This window comes from Lonchura striata, chromosome 1, assembly GCF_050655825.1.
Source record: "Lonchura striata isolate lonStrDom1 chromosome 1, ASM5065582v1, whole genome shotgun sequence".
Classification (NCBI taxonomy): Eukaryota; Metazoa; Chordata; class Aves; order Passeriformes; family Estrildidae; genus Lonchura; species Lonchura striata.
The window spans coordinates 16108933-16125797 of record NC_140703.1 but is presented as its reverse complement, the minus strand read 5'-3'; the positions used below and the strand labels follow the sequence as shown (position 1 = coordinate 16125797).

The following is a 16865-nucleotide window of genomic DNA, read 5'->3' as shown; positions in this document are numbered from 1 at the left end:
AATGTGGCTACCCAGGGGCTGCCTTGGCTTTTCTACTGTCACACTGACTCTTTTTCCCTCTCTGCCTGCAGGCACTGCAGAAGGACAAGATGGGTGAGGCATACAGTGAGATTGGAATGAAGGGAGAGGTGAGTCTTACTTTCCTTCCTGGTGAAAACATGGCAACAGAAAACATTTCAGCATTTGGCCAGAAAACCCCTGAAGGCTGCCCTGGCTGGAGGGACTGAGGGTGTGAGATGAGTGAGGAACAGCTGGAGGAAGATCTGGTGTCCAGTGCTGCAATGGTCCAGCAGCGCTGGAGGATTTTGAGGCATGTTTCTCCAGAGCAGTTTGGAGCTGCAGGTTTATGGTTTCTCCTCCACGGGCTGCTGAGGCTGGCTGGTGTTCCAGGATCAGGAGAGCAAGTGACAGCCCCTCCTTGTGCCTGACTTCAGACAAGGAATAGGGGGAACGTCCTCCTTCCCACAGCTCTGCTCTCAAATGTTTAAGAAGGCACACATCAGTCACATCTCCAGCTACAGCAGAAGGAGAGTTTTTAGCTCAGTGCACAAACTGCTGGGGGAAGAGGGCTTGTGTCAAAAACAAACCATCTGGGGATGCTTGTTTATGGCAAAATGAAAAATTGCTCTGACCTACACAGGTTCTATTTTATGTCAAAGTGTCATTCATTCATATATATATATATATATATATATATATATATATATATATACCTTTCATTTTCTTCTGACACATGAAAAAAGGGGCATTTCAAAACAAAGTTTAGTGTTCAGAAATGCTGAAGCAACACCAACATTTGATCTCTTCCCCTTTTTATTCTAATGCTCCTCTGCCAGAGTCAAGCTCTGTCTATGAGCTATGGGGCTATAAAGTTGCACCATGTTTTTTGAATGTTTCCATTTCTGGAGGGACAAGAACACCAAAGCCCTTGTGCCATTCAAAATATATGATCATTTAATAGCTTGCTGCAATTTTAACTGTAACAAGCACTACTCCTTGACACATTTGTGATGCAATCTAATACTAAATAATCAGTGTCGACAGAAATGCTGCCAAATCTCTATATATACAGTGAATCAAAGAAATAGCAACATTCTAACCGTATGACAGGAAAATATGTCAGCAAACGAAACCAATTTGCTTTTATTTCCTATCCTCTCTATTTTCTCCTTAACAGCCCTTGCAGCATGTCTGGGTTGGTCCAGACTTACCAGGTACTTTCCTGTGCAGAGCAGAGTCCAGGCCATGCACAGCTGGTACATCCTGTACACCCTCAGCATGGGGGAACTCAGGGGCTTCTTTCTTTTTGCATAATCAGGAAAACACCCATTAATCAGTCTATGCTTGTTTTATTTTCCCAAAGCAGCAGAGGCGGCGAGGCAAAGGCAATGAAGGTCTCTACCAGGTAGGTGCCACCTCCCACAGCTGCTCCCCTCACCTGTCCTCCTGAGTGGCTGGATATCCAATGGCACTGTGGGGGAGGCACAGAGAAGTGAAAGGCAGCTGGAAGTTTCCCAAGCAGGGATCAGGTATCTCACTAATTCCTAACTCTTGGAAGCCCCAGCTACCCCTGCTCTGGGATGCACAACACAGGGCACAGCTGCCTTACCTGAGCAGGCTGTCAGGGAAAGGACTGGGCACCACTGCAACAGCTGTCAGGGGATGTCTCCCAGGATTCGAAACCACCTCAGGTCCCACTGCCAACTTACTTACCCAGAGCTACACCTGCTTTCCCTTCCAAATAGAAGAGGAGAAGTCCAGAGAACAAAGTTCATTATTTCATGTCTGTTCATTTAATTATCGATGCTCATTCTAGCATCAGTTAGCTCTTAATAATACACAAATAAAATGTACTCCAAAGCTCTGCAGAACCAGTTAGGATGATTTGCTGTAGTCATATTTTCATAACCATTATTCAAGATGTACCTTGCCTTCAGGTAAGTAATAGCTATTTGCACCACACAAAGACTAAAGAATCATTCAGGAGTAAAAACCTCTGTAGGGGGAAAAAAAAAGTCAGACTTATCCTCCTGACTGAGCCCCTGCCATCCTGCTGCTGCCTGTCAGCCAGGAAGAAGTAAGCACTCACACTCTCCCTCATCTGTTTCTCTGGTTTTCTTTTTCAGGGGCTCAGTGCAGCAACCAAGGACACTTACGATGCTCTCCAAATGCAGCCTTTGCCCCCCCGCTAAGTGGGAGCCTCAGAGGGGATGGGCAAGAGTGAGAGATGCCCACCTGCTTTGGGGAGGAGAGGGGGGAAAGCCTTTTTCATCCAACACAAGCACTGTGTGTTTTCTGTGTGCAAGAACCTCCTTAGGTTGGTGCACAGAGTCTGGACCTGGCCTTTTCCTTCTCTCTCTCCTCCTGAATCATGTAACTGCTTCTGCTATTAGACTGTACATATCTGTAAAGTTGTTTCCAATTATAGTGGGTATTAGGCTGATTTATTTTTTTTGGTCAGGTTTGTGTTGTGGGGACTAGACCACACCTTCTAACAAACACAGGTATTTCCATAGCTCTTCCTTGTCTTCCAGAATATTAAGACATGGAATTACGGCTTTATTGCTTTTAAACAATTTGCAAAGATAGGGTTGTATTTACTTCTTGCAGTATTTATATAAGACTATTTCACCCTTTTTGCTTTAAATTTGCCTTTAAAAAACTGCTTCAGTGGAGGGAAACATATTTTTTTTTAATTATAAAGAGTGACATGATGTTACAGTAGTGAAGCAGAGAGGCTGAATGCCAACTTTCCAGTGGAAGAAAATGAGCACCAATATCCAAAAAAAGATCAAGCAATGGCACTGCCACTCATCTGTAAATATGAGCCAGGTAAGCCGAGTGAGAGACTTCTCTGAAGGCAGAAAAACAAAGAAAACAAGGAGATGGGTTCCCCTATTATCACTTCCAGACAACAAACTGTACAAAAGTCAACATAAATGCAGTTTCCAAACCACTCTCTCATGAGGCTGCCTCTAAAAGGTGCAGGTATCATTCCAAGGGGGTACCAGCTCAATAATGTCATGTGTTTTTGATGAAGTAATAGAACAGTGCCACAGTCCCATGTGTGTGTACAGGGAGCAGCAGTGGGAATGGCACGAGCTCCTTACCTGAGGCATTCAGCCCATCTGAACCAGCCTGGACCCAGCAGCACCATCTCCCAGGGAAGCTGAGGAGGACAGGATTCCAGCAGGAGCTCCTCCACACATCCCAGAAGTTGGGATGGGCTGTTGGGAAAATACCCCAAACCCAGGTATCAAAGGGACACTCACCTCCTGCTGCTGCAGCCTCAGTTTTGCCCGTGCCTCGCAAGCTGCACAGGGAAGCCTGGAGGAATTCAGCAAGGACAAATTCAGCCCAGCAACACCAGGGGTGTTTCACCTCCACTCAGGAGCTGACCAAGCCATCTCACCAGTCATCACAGAGGAAGCAGAGCTAAAACAAGGCTGTGGAATTAAGAGCTGATGCTCTGGGTACTGGCCAAATGAGCTTTTGTCTTCTTTCCAGGGACTGGGTGGGTTTTCAGCAGAAAAACTTGCTGAAATGGGTGCTATGCAAGTTCCAAGGCAGTTTTACTTCTTTAAGCAGTAAAACTGTACGTGCAGTAGGTGCTTGTAGCTTTTAAAGAATATTTGCAATAAATTAAAGCAAAAAAAAGTAAACTGAGACATGGTAATGAATGCTTCTTGCAAAAAAAAAATTCTTAGATCCGTTACTGTTCGGCAGTGACAAGAAAAATTGAGAGAATTGGGTGATAACTGAGACAGTTATCTCAGTTAACTGAGACTGAGCTGAAAATTACAGTAAAGTTATGCTGCAAAGCACTAGATGCAAGAACAAAGAGTGCTGAAAACAGCTTTCTCTTTTTAAATCACCATAACTATATCTGCAAGATGTAGAAGTCACAAGCTTTGGTAGTGTGAAATACCAACTGCCAAACAATACAAATTAAATTCTTTGGGGGGGGGGGGTGGTGTGGAATCACCTTTATGCTCTTTATATATCAATGGATACCTTGACTTCAAAAAGCATCCAATCCTGGTTTTGGGGCCACTCACTGTGGGGTTGAGCTGAGTCTCCTCTTTGCCTTCAGGAAGCGACTGAAGCTGTTTCTGCTTTTAGGAGAGGAGCTGATAAATACAGAATTAGAACAAAAGCTTCAAGCAGAGTGCATAAAACCTGGGCTCTCCTCCAGTATGACAAGACAAAAGGCATCACAGATCAATCTTCTGCCCATTTTGATGCAAGGGGACACATTTAAAAACTACAAACAAGTGCATACATGTTAAAACACTTGGAAAATGGTTTAATGATGTTTACAACAGAAATGAACTGTACAATTACAGTAAGTTTAATATATATAAAAAATTACAGCAGACAAATGCATCTACACAAAATCTACCTTTTCATTCTGATTTACTGTAATCTACACAATCTCTCAATGCCTACAGCTATCTGTAGGCAACCACTGGGAAAATAATAATAATAATAATAATATAATAATAAAGGACATCTTTAAAGAGACAGCATTTCGCCTTCCTCCTCACCCTTAGTGTGATCAGCAAGGTTTTGAAATGTGTGGGACTCTCACATTTCAGTCTCAAGAAAAGCTTGGGTTGTGTTTGGGTAGGGTACTCCCATAATGGCCCTTGATTTCAAGTGTTCTGCTGACCTCAAGTGTATAAATGCAGTGTATGAGGAAGGCCAAGAGAAAAAACAACCTCCCAGCCAGTGTAAGCAGGCAGTTGCACAGAGCAGTGAAACCATTAGGACCAAAAACTTGTCTTATTTAGAAAAAAAAGCAAAAAGGGACTGCCCAGACACTACAGACATTCACAAATCCTAATTTCTTTGAAAGTTATGATCAGATTTAGAAGAAAGGGCTTGGTTTTCTACTCCCAATTCTTCAGACAAAGGGGTAGTTTTCAAACTAACACGGTAAATACTTTTTTAAAACAAAATTTAAGCCACTTCCTCTTTGGCCCACCCCTTAAAACAGTGAAACCCCCTTTGCACTGAGAAAGAACCTCAGCTCAGTGGGGAAAACAAAAGAACATGCTGTCTCTTTAAAAAGAAAGAAAGAATCCCAGTTGGGAGCGGCCATCAGTGAAAATGCAATCCAAATTGGCGGTCTGGTGGAAATTCCTCACGGAATATTATGTACAGTTTAAAAACCCTTTGTAGTTGGTTTTTCTTTTATTATTATTTATGAACACCTAGGCAGTGAAAACCATTATGTTAATACATACATAGACACACCCAAAACATACAAAAATACTATTATTTCAAACTACTAAGAATAGGACAAGTTCAGTTATCTCCATGCTATGACTTTAAGAGCATTACACTGAAACAAACAAGAATTTAAACGACAATTTTTTAATATCCCAGAAATATACCAAAATATACATCTAAGCTTTGGAATTACTGAGGTTAGACTAATGCAAGTGCTGGGTAATCGTACTTAATACACAAGTCTAAGGTTCTGCAGGAAAGAAATTATCTTTGGTATCTGCATCAGGCTAATAATATTAACATTTGGATTTTGCTTTGGGATAGAGCTTGTCTGACCCTAGAACCAAACACCCCCCAATCAACTGAGATTAAAAAGATCCATGTAAAAAGTTCCTCCATTTGCAATCCCCCCCCAAAAGTTAAAAAGTCACAGGCATCTACCTAGCATAAAAGGTTGAGAAATACAATGCATAGTTGCACAGTGGTGCTGCAAAAATAAAAGAAATCTAGAAAAAAGGAACTAGAGGAGAAATGAAAAGCTGCTTCTTCTTCTTTCAGGGATTTCTCACAACAGGACAGCCTCTTCCAAGCAGTGAAGGGGGGGGAAGCTCAGAAGTGCACCTCAGCGTGTATTAATCAACATCACCCAGCCCCCAGAGGGTTAAAGCACCCAGCAGAGCAGCCAATCCTGCACCCAAGTCTTCAGCTCCTCAACCCACCTGCGAAGCCCCGGCCTCCCTTCCCAGCGCCTGCGCCCCAGATTTCACCCTGGAGCCGGGAGTTGCTGCCCGGGGCGTTCTGGAGCCCCGGGCTGGCCCCCAGGCCGGCAGCGACCCTCGCCCAGCCAGCCCAGGCCAGGCCGGCCTCACAGGTGGGCTTGGTGCTGAAGACGCCCTTTGTCTTTGGTTTGTTTGTTTGTTTTGAGTTTATACAATCATTAGGAAATCTTTGGTTTTGGCTGGAAATTTTAAAAGAACAAAACAAAACAAAGAAACCGCCCCCTCCCGACTTATAGCAGCCACCGTGACCTGACAAAGCTTCTCTTTCCCATGGGGGTAGGGGAACTACATTCAAATAAAGATGGACCGGGTTAAGGATGCAGCTTCTGGCCAGGCTGGGGAGTGGGGAAGGGATACAGGATTGTCAAATAATAAAGAAGAAAATTAAGTATTTGGAGATTTCTATTTTTTTTTCTTTTTTTTTTTCTTTTTTTGTTGTTTTTTTTTTTTTTTCTTTTTTGGTCATGTTAAAAAGTGAGTAGCATGTATGCAGCACTGGGCTGAGAGCGCCTCCAGGCCCTGGAGCTCAGCGTGGTTCTGGGGTGGGAAAAGGCAGCGTGGGTGGCCCTTTTCCATGGAGAGTGGAGGGAAGGGGGTGGATATTCACAGACTAATCAAGAGGACCCCTTGTAACCAAAGGAAATAAGATAAGATTGCAATTTGCCCTCACTTTGCAGTAGCTTTTAAGCAGCGACATTCAGAGGCGTTAGGGGGTCACTCCCCAGGTTGCAGGTCACGGGGTGCTATAGGCCAGAGTTCAGTGTTAATCAAAGGAGGGAGGGCAGACTTGGCAACTCTGTGGGGTTTGGAGAAAGTTAAAGCAAGTTACTCAGTTACGAGTTAGAAATGAGGTATACGACAGCTCCTGTACCTGTGGCGGATAAACACCCCACACCTACTCACACCTAGCCTTAGATACTACCACAGAGGAAGGAAATGGAACAACAGCACTGGCGGGACGAAGGAGCTCCTGCCCGGGCCCGGTGCACGGAGCGCTGGCACACGGGGGGCACACGGGGGGCACACGGGGGGCACAGGGGCCGGAGCTGCTCCAGCCCTCCCCAGCCACCCGCGCTGCGGGGAGGCGCGGCCCGGCTCCCGGGAACTCGCGGGGAGCGGCCCTGAGCTCCAAGCCTTTCTCTTTGCGTTCTCCCCCCGGACTCGCTCAGGCGCAGGGAGCACCGGGGTCACAGAGGCCGACACATGGAGAGTGAATGGGGGAAGAACTAAAGGTTTCGTCTCAACTGCCTTGTTCTCAGGACACTGTCACGGGTGCTCTTGTTCCTAAATCGTTTCTCAAGGGGGTTGTGCGATCTCCACGAGTTGCCCCTTGGCATGTCATTCCCTAAGATCTTAGGATTCCTACTGTTAAATAATTTCAAGGTTTTATAGCACCGCATGTGCCGGCTTGGAACGCACACGAAGTTATGACATTCAAGGAATAGGGCTTCCGTAGCTGCTGCCACAGAATTCCTCAAAGGCAGTGTGAATCCTGAAGTGGGGCCTACAACAGATAAGACAATTTTGGGAGGGAAGGGGAAGCTAACGTGATTAATTAAGTATCTTACGGTATTATGTAAAGCTCTGCCGAAGAATATTCCCCAGCAGATCGACACAGTTTTAAGACAGATCAGCATTTTGGTCTGAGCTACTTGACAATGTCCTGTTTGGTAGAGAGATGAAATAAGGCAGAGGGGGTATGTTCCAGTTCTGGGGCTGAGCCTCAGCAGCACTAAGGAACGCCAAACGTATCATCTTCCCTCGCCTCCCACAAGCTGTTTCATTTCCTTCCTCAGATTTGTTTTCCATAAAGCACACCTTGTTTTCCACTTCTTTTGTTCCAAGTGCTCTTTTCTTTGAGAAGTCATTTCTTCAATATCCCTATTACCTATCTATAAATCTAACTAGCTCTTTGAAAAGTCACACAATATTAATACCACTTTTACATAATGTCAGAACAACAATTCTATTAGTAAAGCTTTCAGTGAAGTTCTGCAACCCGATTGGTGTCCGGAGGAAGAGTAGCTGGACAACCCGCTCTCCCCCTTCCTCCCTCCCTTTCTTCACAAGAGCTCACCAAGTTCACTGATAAAACAGCTCAGCCCAATAGCACGATACATGAACATGTACAAGGCTACTTTGGGGAGCAAAGAAAGGAGTCTTCAAGGTCCCTCCCTTAAGAGAAAGACCATCTGCAAAAGCTGTTGAACAGACTCTGACCTTGGACTACACTGCTTCCACATTTGAAGGAAAGAAACAGTTTTCCCTGACTGTATCCCAACATCAGCCTAAGACCTGCAGCACTGGGCAAACCCCAGACACCGTTTGTCTTCACAGAGCCGATGCAACTCCATGCAGAAAAGGTGGGAGTACCCGCAAGAGATGAGGTCCTTAGAGGAAGGGACACTGACCCAAAGCTCAAAAAACCCCCACCCAGCTTTTCCTCTTACCCGCTCTGAGAACAGCAGAGCTGACAACTTATCAGTGCCTTTGGTTCCCTACGAGGCCACTGGGAATTCTCCCTCCCCAGTGGAGTCGAGCTCCTTTAGAAACCCAGCTCTCGCTCCCCGCACGCAGCCGGCGCTGGCTGGCGCTCACACGCACTCGCACGCACACCCACCCACCCACGCACACCCTGCCCTCTTCCCCCGCTCCAGCAGCCTCAGGGGAAATGGAAAGGGAGCCTTGGAGCCCACATGGAGCTGGCTGCAACACCCTCCCAAGGCAAGAACCACTCGCTCTTCTGCTACTGCCACCACAACACCGAGACATCGGCCAGGAGAACGACCTGGTCCCTCGCCAACAACACCTCAAAGCTCCTCTCCCACAGCCGTCTCACAGTATTTCAACCCTTTCAGGCAGACCAGCCAGGTGTTAGGAGTAGGTTAGCTTTCACCTCTCTCAGTTTGGTTTTTTCTTTCATAGTTTTTGGTCTAGACAGGATTAGCATTGCTATTAGAAAAGGAAGTGTTAAAAAGTTTTCCACCTATTATCAAGCACTACAAGCCCTACATTCAGTAACAAGACAAGGGGGATAAAAGGAACCTGTTTCACTTTTGCTCTCCCAGATAGATTAAGATGCGACAACCATTCTCGTCCCTCCCTGGAGTTAAACACAGCGGACCCAGTTCAGCTCTGGAGCAACTCAACTCAACTGAAACGGATTTACAGCCCCGAGGTCGATCCTAGCCCAGTACAGCCATCTCTCCCCTGAGCCTCCTCGATATTTGCTGCCTCATCTTCAGATCCCAGCGAGGGGCAGGGAAAGGCCAAGAGGGAGGGAAGTGTGCGCACACTCGAGAGGACCCTGAACAGCAACCCCATCAGTAACCTGCATGCCACCACGTGCTGTGCTGCAGATTAGACCACAGATAAACCAACCAAACAACAATCCCAAACCCAGGAGCGACAAAATGTTTCCTTTGGCAAGACAGATACAAGGAAAAAAATTTATGAGCAAACATTTTCCTTCTAACACAGTCAAACCCCCTTCTCTGCCCCCAACATCCACCCACCCCCACCCGACCCTATAAAGTTGTAACCTATAAACAGGATCTCAAATACATACAGCATAATCATGTTTATCAATCATAATAAACCATCAGTTCAACTAAACTCTACAGCTAGAATTATCTCCACTATTTATAAAGTTTGCTTTTCTCTTCTGATTTTTTCAGTTTAAAACCAGTTCTGCGACAATGCTAAGCTATGCTGAGGTATTTTATGAAGGTGCCAGAAGCCAGCTGCTACCCACAAGTATTGTTCTCAGAGCTGTATGGTGCTACCTTTCGCTGAGGGAAGACAGGGAAGGAGCAAGGAGGGAAAGAGGCAGAGGGACGGAGACAGGCAGGGAGAAAGGGGGCCCAGATTATTCCAATTATGGACGGTTCTTAGCAGGGCATCACTGCTGGACCTAAAAGCAGCCCCAAGACAAAGCTCAGTAGCTGCTTCATGTTCAGGAATTTGGTCAGAAAAGAAGTACCTGACACGTTCTACATGCTGACCTTATTTGTCTGCGTGAGTAAAAGATGTCTTTTCTCCCACAGTTAAACTATTTGTAATTTCAGTGCAATCTCCCTAACGCTCTCCCAAAAGCATCCCAAAGGGGGTAAAAATTCAGAGCATGTCCTCACTTGGAGTATCCTGGGAGAAGTGGCAGACAAATCAAATGCAGATAGGTAAGTTGAAAAAATATCAATTTTTTTCCCATGCATTAGTGTGTCCATGTGTGTAGAGATGCAAATAGAGGAATTGCTTTTCATTGTTCCAAAAGCACTGAAACTACTTGCACTGACACAGGAGGAACCAGGTACCACTCACTTTGTCTCCATATGGAGACAAAGATACGAGCATCTTAAGAAACTGAGATTTGTGAGCCAACAACTTTTTGACAAAATCTTCCCTGTCAAATATCTTTGAAGTATTGTAGGGGACTCCTCTCTGGAAGGAAAAGAGAAATTCATGAGCAGCAACAAGAGATTCAATGAGTGAGAAGGGCAGAACTTGTGCAAGGTAGGTATCTTCAATTCCATATTGCTCTAGTACTTTGGGAGGGAGAGGGCAGATTACTGGTTGCAAAAATAGGGAAGGGATTTGAGTTGGCTGTGTGAGAACTGACAAACATAATGCAGTGGGGAACAGCAGGCCAGCTTATTCCTTTGGTAGTACTCCACCCTCGGCAACATCCAACAGGGACAGACATGCCCTGCTGGGGTACAGGGTGTGGAGAAACAGCATTTAACCATTTCAGGCAGAACAGAAATAGGGAATAGTGACTCTTTGTAAGTTAATGTGGCAATAAAAACATATACATTCTAAACTTCCAGTTTAAAACGAAGTATCATTGAAAGTTTGGACCATGCATTATTTTATCCATCCTAAAACACTCTGATGACCTTGAGAAGCTACCTGTCTCTTTAAGATAATTTTGTATTTTTATATATTTCTTTATCTAAGAAAATATTAATTAATATTTAAGGTAAATTAGATGTTGCTTTGGTTTAGTATCTATGGTATGGCTCCAGCTGTAATGGTTGTGCTGCTCCATTTGCAACAACAACAAAAAAAGAGGGAATTCCTATTTTAAGGAATGCTGCTTTGCAGGAATGTGCAGAGAATTAAGGAATTAACTCTCCTGTGTCCTTCACTAACTCAACTGCAGAAATGTGTCAAAGCACCCCATGTGAGGCTTACAGAGGTGGCATTTGAGCATCAGGTCATAGTTCTAAGAGATGTCACATCCACACCACCTCACACTGACTGATAGAAATGTACTTCAACTAACAGGTGTTGTACAGTAACTGAGAAACAAAATAAATGCTCTGTAGGAAATCTAAGCTTACAATTGTAAGCAGCCACACCTGTGTGTACTTTCTTTGGGCTGTTCATGAATCCTTCCATGGTGACTGTGGAGAGGGGGTTCTAAGGAGACCAAGTGTGCTAAAGCCAAAGTGTGCTAAAGCAAAACAGGTTTTTCTTAAGATCAGAAAAAAATGTCATCATCAAGCTAGAAGACCAACTCCTGAAGCCATTCTCTAAATTGTTTTTGACCTTCCGGGCATGTCTGTGTTTGTGTTCCTGGAAATCTCTTGCTTTTTGAACTATCCCTGTCTGCAGGGAGAACTTTTCACCTTATCTTTTCTTACCTGGCTACTGTGACATGTTTGCAACTATGAAAAGCAACCCTCTCACCTTTAAATACAGAGACATGGAAGTTTGAAAAAGAGATGCTATTATCCTTTTCCAACACACCACCAAACTTCCTGTGATCCTATTTACTGGGTCTGTACACAACTGTTATTGTTTCTTTTCAGATGCATCAATTTCTGCTGTCAGCATGATGATGATTTAAGAAAGAAACTTCTGCTAAATTCTGGTACATATCTCATATTCTTTTCATTCTCTGAAGAAGCACATGCACTCTAACTTGGCAGATATACACCCACTGCCAGTCTGATTTCTGTCTTTCACCTAAACACTGGAGGTAGCCAGCATCCATGAAGAAAAACACTGATAGGGATGAAAGTTAGGCTCCAGGAAAAACAGTCAGTCACAGGGATGTTGTAGGGGACAATGAATCAGAGCACACTGGCAATGGATGCCACGGGGTATGTGCTGTTTGGGTATTATGTCAGTTTCTGCAAACAAAACCAAGGTTTTTTTTTGATATGTAGCTACTCTGAGTTTCCAGTTTCTCTCAGAAAAAAAACTCGCTAAGAAATTCCCTGGAATCTGGGCCCCAGATAGGGTGATGGGGTGGAGAAGAGGAGGGCAAAGAAAGGGGTATAAGGTGCTCACACCAAAGCCATGTGACCAATGCAAAGGTAGTCAGGAAAAAAAGCAGATTTTTATAATAAATAAACCATCCAAGCTGCATTAGTGTTCCAGATATGTACTCAACAAGACCCTCTCCCAACCACAAACCAGCAATAACGGGACATGAAAACTCATTCAGACAGCTAATGGCACAGTCTCCTGGAACTGTGGAGAGAGGATTTTCCACTGATTTAAGGCCCACCTTTCTTTGTGTTTCCTAGATATCTGCAAGGACCACGCCCCCCACCCCACCACAAAACCCTTGGGGAGGAGGGAATCCATCCGAGATGAGCCCGGTGGTCTCCCCCTACTAACAAAAAAAGCTTCCTGATAAATTGTACTTTTGCACAGGCGTGAAAGTAAGCAGGGACTTTCAGAGTCAGGAACAAACGCTACAGCTGCGGTTTTCCCCATCCTCTTACTTCACTCAAAGCAAGTCCAAGGACTTGCATTCCTTTGGTAGAAACTACAGACCGTGCTGTGGCCTCCAGACCAGCACAGTGGGTACCAGAATCTTCTCTTCTACTTTTTCCCTACCTCCCTGAAGCTCACCCAGCTGTACCTGTTGTTGCTCTGAAGCTTTTACTGTGGGCCACTGCCATTTTTGCAGTATTATTCATAGCCCTAAAAGTCTCCTGCACAGCCTGAAGACGTAGAGACATATCAAAAATACAGAGATTCATCCATACTGGGGGGATAAAGGTGGGACCTCTTGGATTAACAATCCTCTGACATTGCCATTCTATTTACATATCAAATAAAAGAAAACAAAGTCAAGTTAAGAGTCTGCCCCAAGGATAACACAAATTACCAACCAAAAAAAAAAAAAAGATTAAAAACAAGCAGCAACTTTTATATAAAATTAATAAAAACAAAAGACAAATGAAAAAGAAATTGTCAGTAGCATCTATCGCCTCTCTGCATCTGAACTGCACTTACACAAACTAGTCCATTAGTACAGCAGCTTGCTAGAAATTGACTTTGGTTCAAGCTTAGTTTTAAAAAAATAAAACATAAAAAAATCAAAAACACATAAGAAAAGGTGGACGGACATTTGTTAGTTTCCCTGCTTGCAGTTCACTAGTTTTGAAGTTTTAGGGGTAATTGGTTTAAATATCAGTAAAACAGGAAGGTGGAGAGTTAGAGATGAACAGAGCAAAACCATGGTAGTGGGGGGAGAGATAAGGGGTTCTGCCACTTGAGTGCAAACACAACTCCCACATGCTCAGGCAAACCAAAGCATGTGTAGAGTTTAAAGTTGCTGCCTTGTGGATCTTGGATGAGAAGCTCCAGGATCCCCCTGAATCGTCAACAAAACCAACATAGCTGCATCAGCTCATTATTTTAGGACACTCTGGTGACAAAAGAAAAGGGGGTGGGTGGGAAATGGACTCTTCTAATACCCTCACTAGCTAAAAGTAATTTAGTTTTATACACATGGCAGAAACCTTTAAATCCATCAGGAATGGAAAGTTTAACGTGAACTGCATTGCAGTGATCCAGTCTTCTCTCTTTAAAAATCTTCTTTCGTTTTTGGTTCAGATACTAGATTGTATATTCAAGAATATACCGATCTAACTTCTGTACAGTTCATTACTCCTTCCTCATCCACAAAAATATCCTTTGCTCCACAGATCAGAATCAACCTTAAAATGTGAGTTCCAGTGCCAGGCCAGCCCCGGCTGCTGGCCAGAGGCGCCGATTGCCGCGCCCACCCCGCAGCTCAGCGACCACACGAGATCAGCCCGGGGTGTGCAAAGCCCCAGAGTGGCTCTGTTGTGTTGGCATTAACAATGGCACCTTCTGTTCCCATATTCCTGGCTTCTGTCTTTTGTAGCTAGAAGCACTTTTTCTTTTTTTTTTCTTCACTAGGAAGCTCTTCTAGTGTTGGAAGCATCAGAAAAGGAATATTGCTATGAATGGGGAGAATGTGACCTTCTGAAATCCAGTACCAACTCACCTAGAAGGTATAAAGGACTCTAAATGCTGCTTTACATGGTGCCAATTAGCCTGGGCCATGATGTTTTTTAAATATTTGTGTGTGCTTTTGCACAGCAAAACAAAATCACTGGAACAGAAGAGCCATCAGTATTGTCACACAATCCAGATTTGGGAGGTCACATCCCGCTCTCTGAAGTAAAAGGAACCAAGCACAAGAAGCTAAGAGCAGAATTTGGCTGTTTTGTATAAATATTTGAGAGGAGAAGAATGGCAGTTTGGAGCAAATTCCTACCTCTGCTTACAAAGCAGAGACCAGCCTGGAAGTTTGCACACAATGATCTCTGCTACTGCACTGAGCTTCCTGCACAAATGATGAACATAAATTCTTCTGACCCCTATAAGTAGGCAATAGACAAATTCAAGGATGAGGAAACTGTTCAGAACATTTCCAGAAGATTAGGATAGAAAGTCTATTTGTGCTCCATTCTTCCTCTCCACCCCCCCACCCTCCCCCCATGGTGTGGGAGCTCGCTGAAAATAATCCAGGAGCAAAAGACAAATGCGTCCAAACTATATATATAAAAATAATAATAATAATAATCATAATAATAATAATAGAGATACACCAGTAATACAGGCCTGCCTAAATTGTACCAGTTAAGAAAGGAACCCCCAACATGATTGATACGATTATAAACACCTTGTATGACATAATGGCCTGTACAACAGACCTATAAAATGATAATTAAAAAAGAAAGATATTTAGACCAAAAAAACCAGGAAATCCCCTTCCTATGTTTGAACTGATAACCCACCTTAACTTGTCATTGTGACTGCTGGAAATGATAAGTAGTCCTTTCACTTTTTTTGTGTTTTTGTGGTTTTTAGTTTTTTTGTGGTTTTTTTTTTTTTTTTTTTTACATTTTTGGTTAGAAAGTTCTCCGATCCATGAAGCGATCCTGAAAAGACAGTGTTTATTATAAAATTAGGCAAATGTCTGTCCCAGCTTTAAATCCTTCCTGTTTTGCTTTTGTTTTTTTTTCTCTTTTTTGGTTTTTTTTTGTTTTGTTTTGTTTTGTTTTTTTAATATTTTTTTCCTTCTCTCTCTCTTTTTCTCTCTCTCTCGCTTGTCCCCAGCAACACGGTGAGAGGATGCCCATGGCATTTTCAGTCCATCGACCGGGCTGGCAGCCGATCCCAGCGCACAGTGACCCAGGCTGCTGGAGCACAGCCCAGCCCGGCTCACTGTGCCTTGGAGGCAGTAGTGGTGGTGGACGTGGCCCCGCTGGCAGAGGCCACTGTGAGGAGAGAGTTCTGGATGGACTCGGCTGAGGTGGAGGTGGCGTGAAGGCTGGCGACTGGTCCAGAGGCCCCTGCGGAGGCTGCAGCTGCAGAGACCAAGCTAACTGGGTTGCTGGTGAGCAGAGAAAGGTTCTGAGGGTTCAGGAACAGAGGGGCAGTGACGATGTTAGGGGTACCTCCAGCATTGGCAAACACCAAGTTTCCAGTTGCATCCAGTGATGTTATTGGAAGAGAGCCACCGGATGCAAGAGCTAAAAATAGGGAAAGTTGAGCAGGGAGGAGATAACGTTAGCAGTAAGCAACAATGCAAAATGTGCCTAAAAGCAAGGGGTGTCTGTATTTGCCTTTTTCTGATATGTGTGCTCTCTAAATCGCTGAGGGCAGCTGTCTCATCATAGGCTGGTTTGGCTTTTTTTCCCCAAATAACCATCAGACAAAATCTTGCAGATACTAAAAGGCATCTTTCATTTGCTGCTAAACTAATTCCATTGTTTTTTTCTTCAGCTCTTTTAGCACAATACTGGTCTATATTTTCTGCCACAGAGAGCCTGTTGCCCTATGCAAGGCAACTTGCACTGGGAAGGGTTGAGATGAGGGTTCATGTGAAATGACAGCTGTCATAAGATGGAGAAGGTCATATAACCTAGAGCATAACATTTTAAATGTTGACATATAACCAACCACTGTTACAACTTAGTCTCATGGGTCTACAGCGTTCAGTCTGCCTTAGATTATGATCTCCTAAATTTACCTGTGACACTTTATGAAATGGTTCTTTCTTGCAACTTAGAAATTAAGATTTGTTCAGCTAGTTTAGAGGATATTTGGACACATAGGTTACCTAGCTCTTTAGACACTTGTACCACCCAGTTTTTACAGGTGCCAAACTACAAACTCAGAACAACTCTTGGTGGAGCCAGTGGTAACTTCTGCCTTTGTGCAACTTCCAAAACAAATAAATATTTACTCTTCTGAATGTAGATTTATTTATTTCTACATTAAGTTCTACATTAGGATTTTAGGAGGCAGGATGCTTGTTGCAGGTTCTTTTCAAATATATATGAAGACAAGAACTCAGGATCAAGACTTGCTCAGATCTACCCTTCCAAGAGACCTCAGAATGGTGCAAGTCTGCTCAAGCAGACTATAGAAGAGCTATAAAAAGCAAATCTCTAACCTCCTAGAGATACAGGCCAACGAGGCAAGGACAACAAAATAAATTCCAGACTATATTCAGTGTCTTAAATGCCTCCTTTAAATCATACACAGCTCTGATTCCCTATTTGAAGTTGT

At 43.9% G+C, this 16865-nt stretch overlaps 2 protein-coding genes across 23 annotated transcripts in view; one reads left to right on the top strand and one right to left on the bottom strand.

The window, feature by feature from the left end:
* CD247 (CD247 molecule) overlaps nt 1-9499 on the top strand; it is a 61390-nt gene extending 51891 nt beyond the window's left edge. For 5 of the 9 annotated variants that reach the window (XM_085590166.1, XM_085590173.1, XM_085590186.1 and 2 more), the window contains 3 exons: nt 72-128; nt 1364-1405; nt 2127-9499. In XM_085590166.1, the coding sequence (XP_085446292.1) occupies nt 72-128; nt 1364-1405; nt 2127-2192 (165 nt within the window). In that variant the 3' untranslated portion in view covers nt 2193-9499. The remainder of the gene's footprint in view (nt 1-71; nt 129-1363; nt 1406-2126) is intronic. The other 4 variants (XM_021550101.3, XM_085590179.1, XM_085590198.1 and 1 more) reach the window with 1 other exon arrangement.
* Nucleotides 4280-16865, bottom strand: part of POU2F1 (POU class 2 homeobox 1) — a 116937-nt gene continuing 104351 nt past the window's right edge. For all 14 annotated transcript variants that reach the window (XM_085590029.1, XM_021550166.4, XM_085590020.1 and 11 more), the window contains one exon: nt 4280-15823. In XM_085590029.1, the coding sequence (XP_085446155.1) occupies nt 15513-15823 (311 nt within the window). In that variant the 3' untranslated portion in view covers nt 4280-15512. The remainder of the gene's footprint in view (nt 15824-16865) is intronic.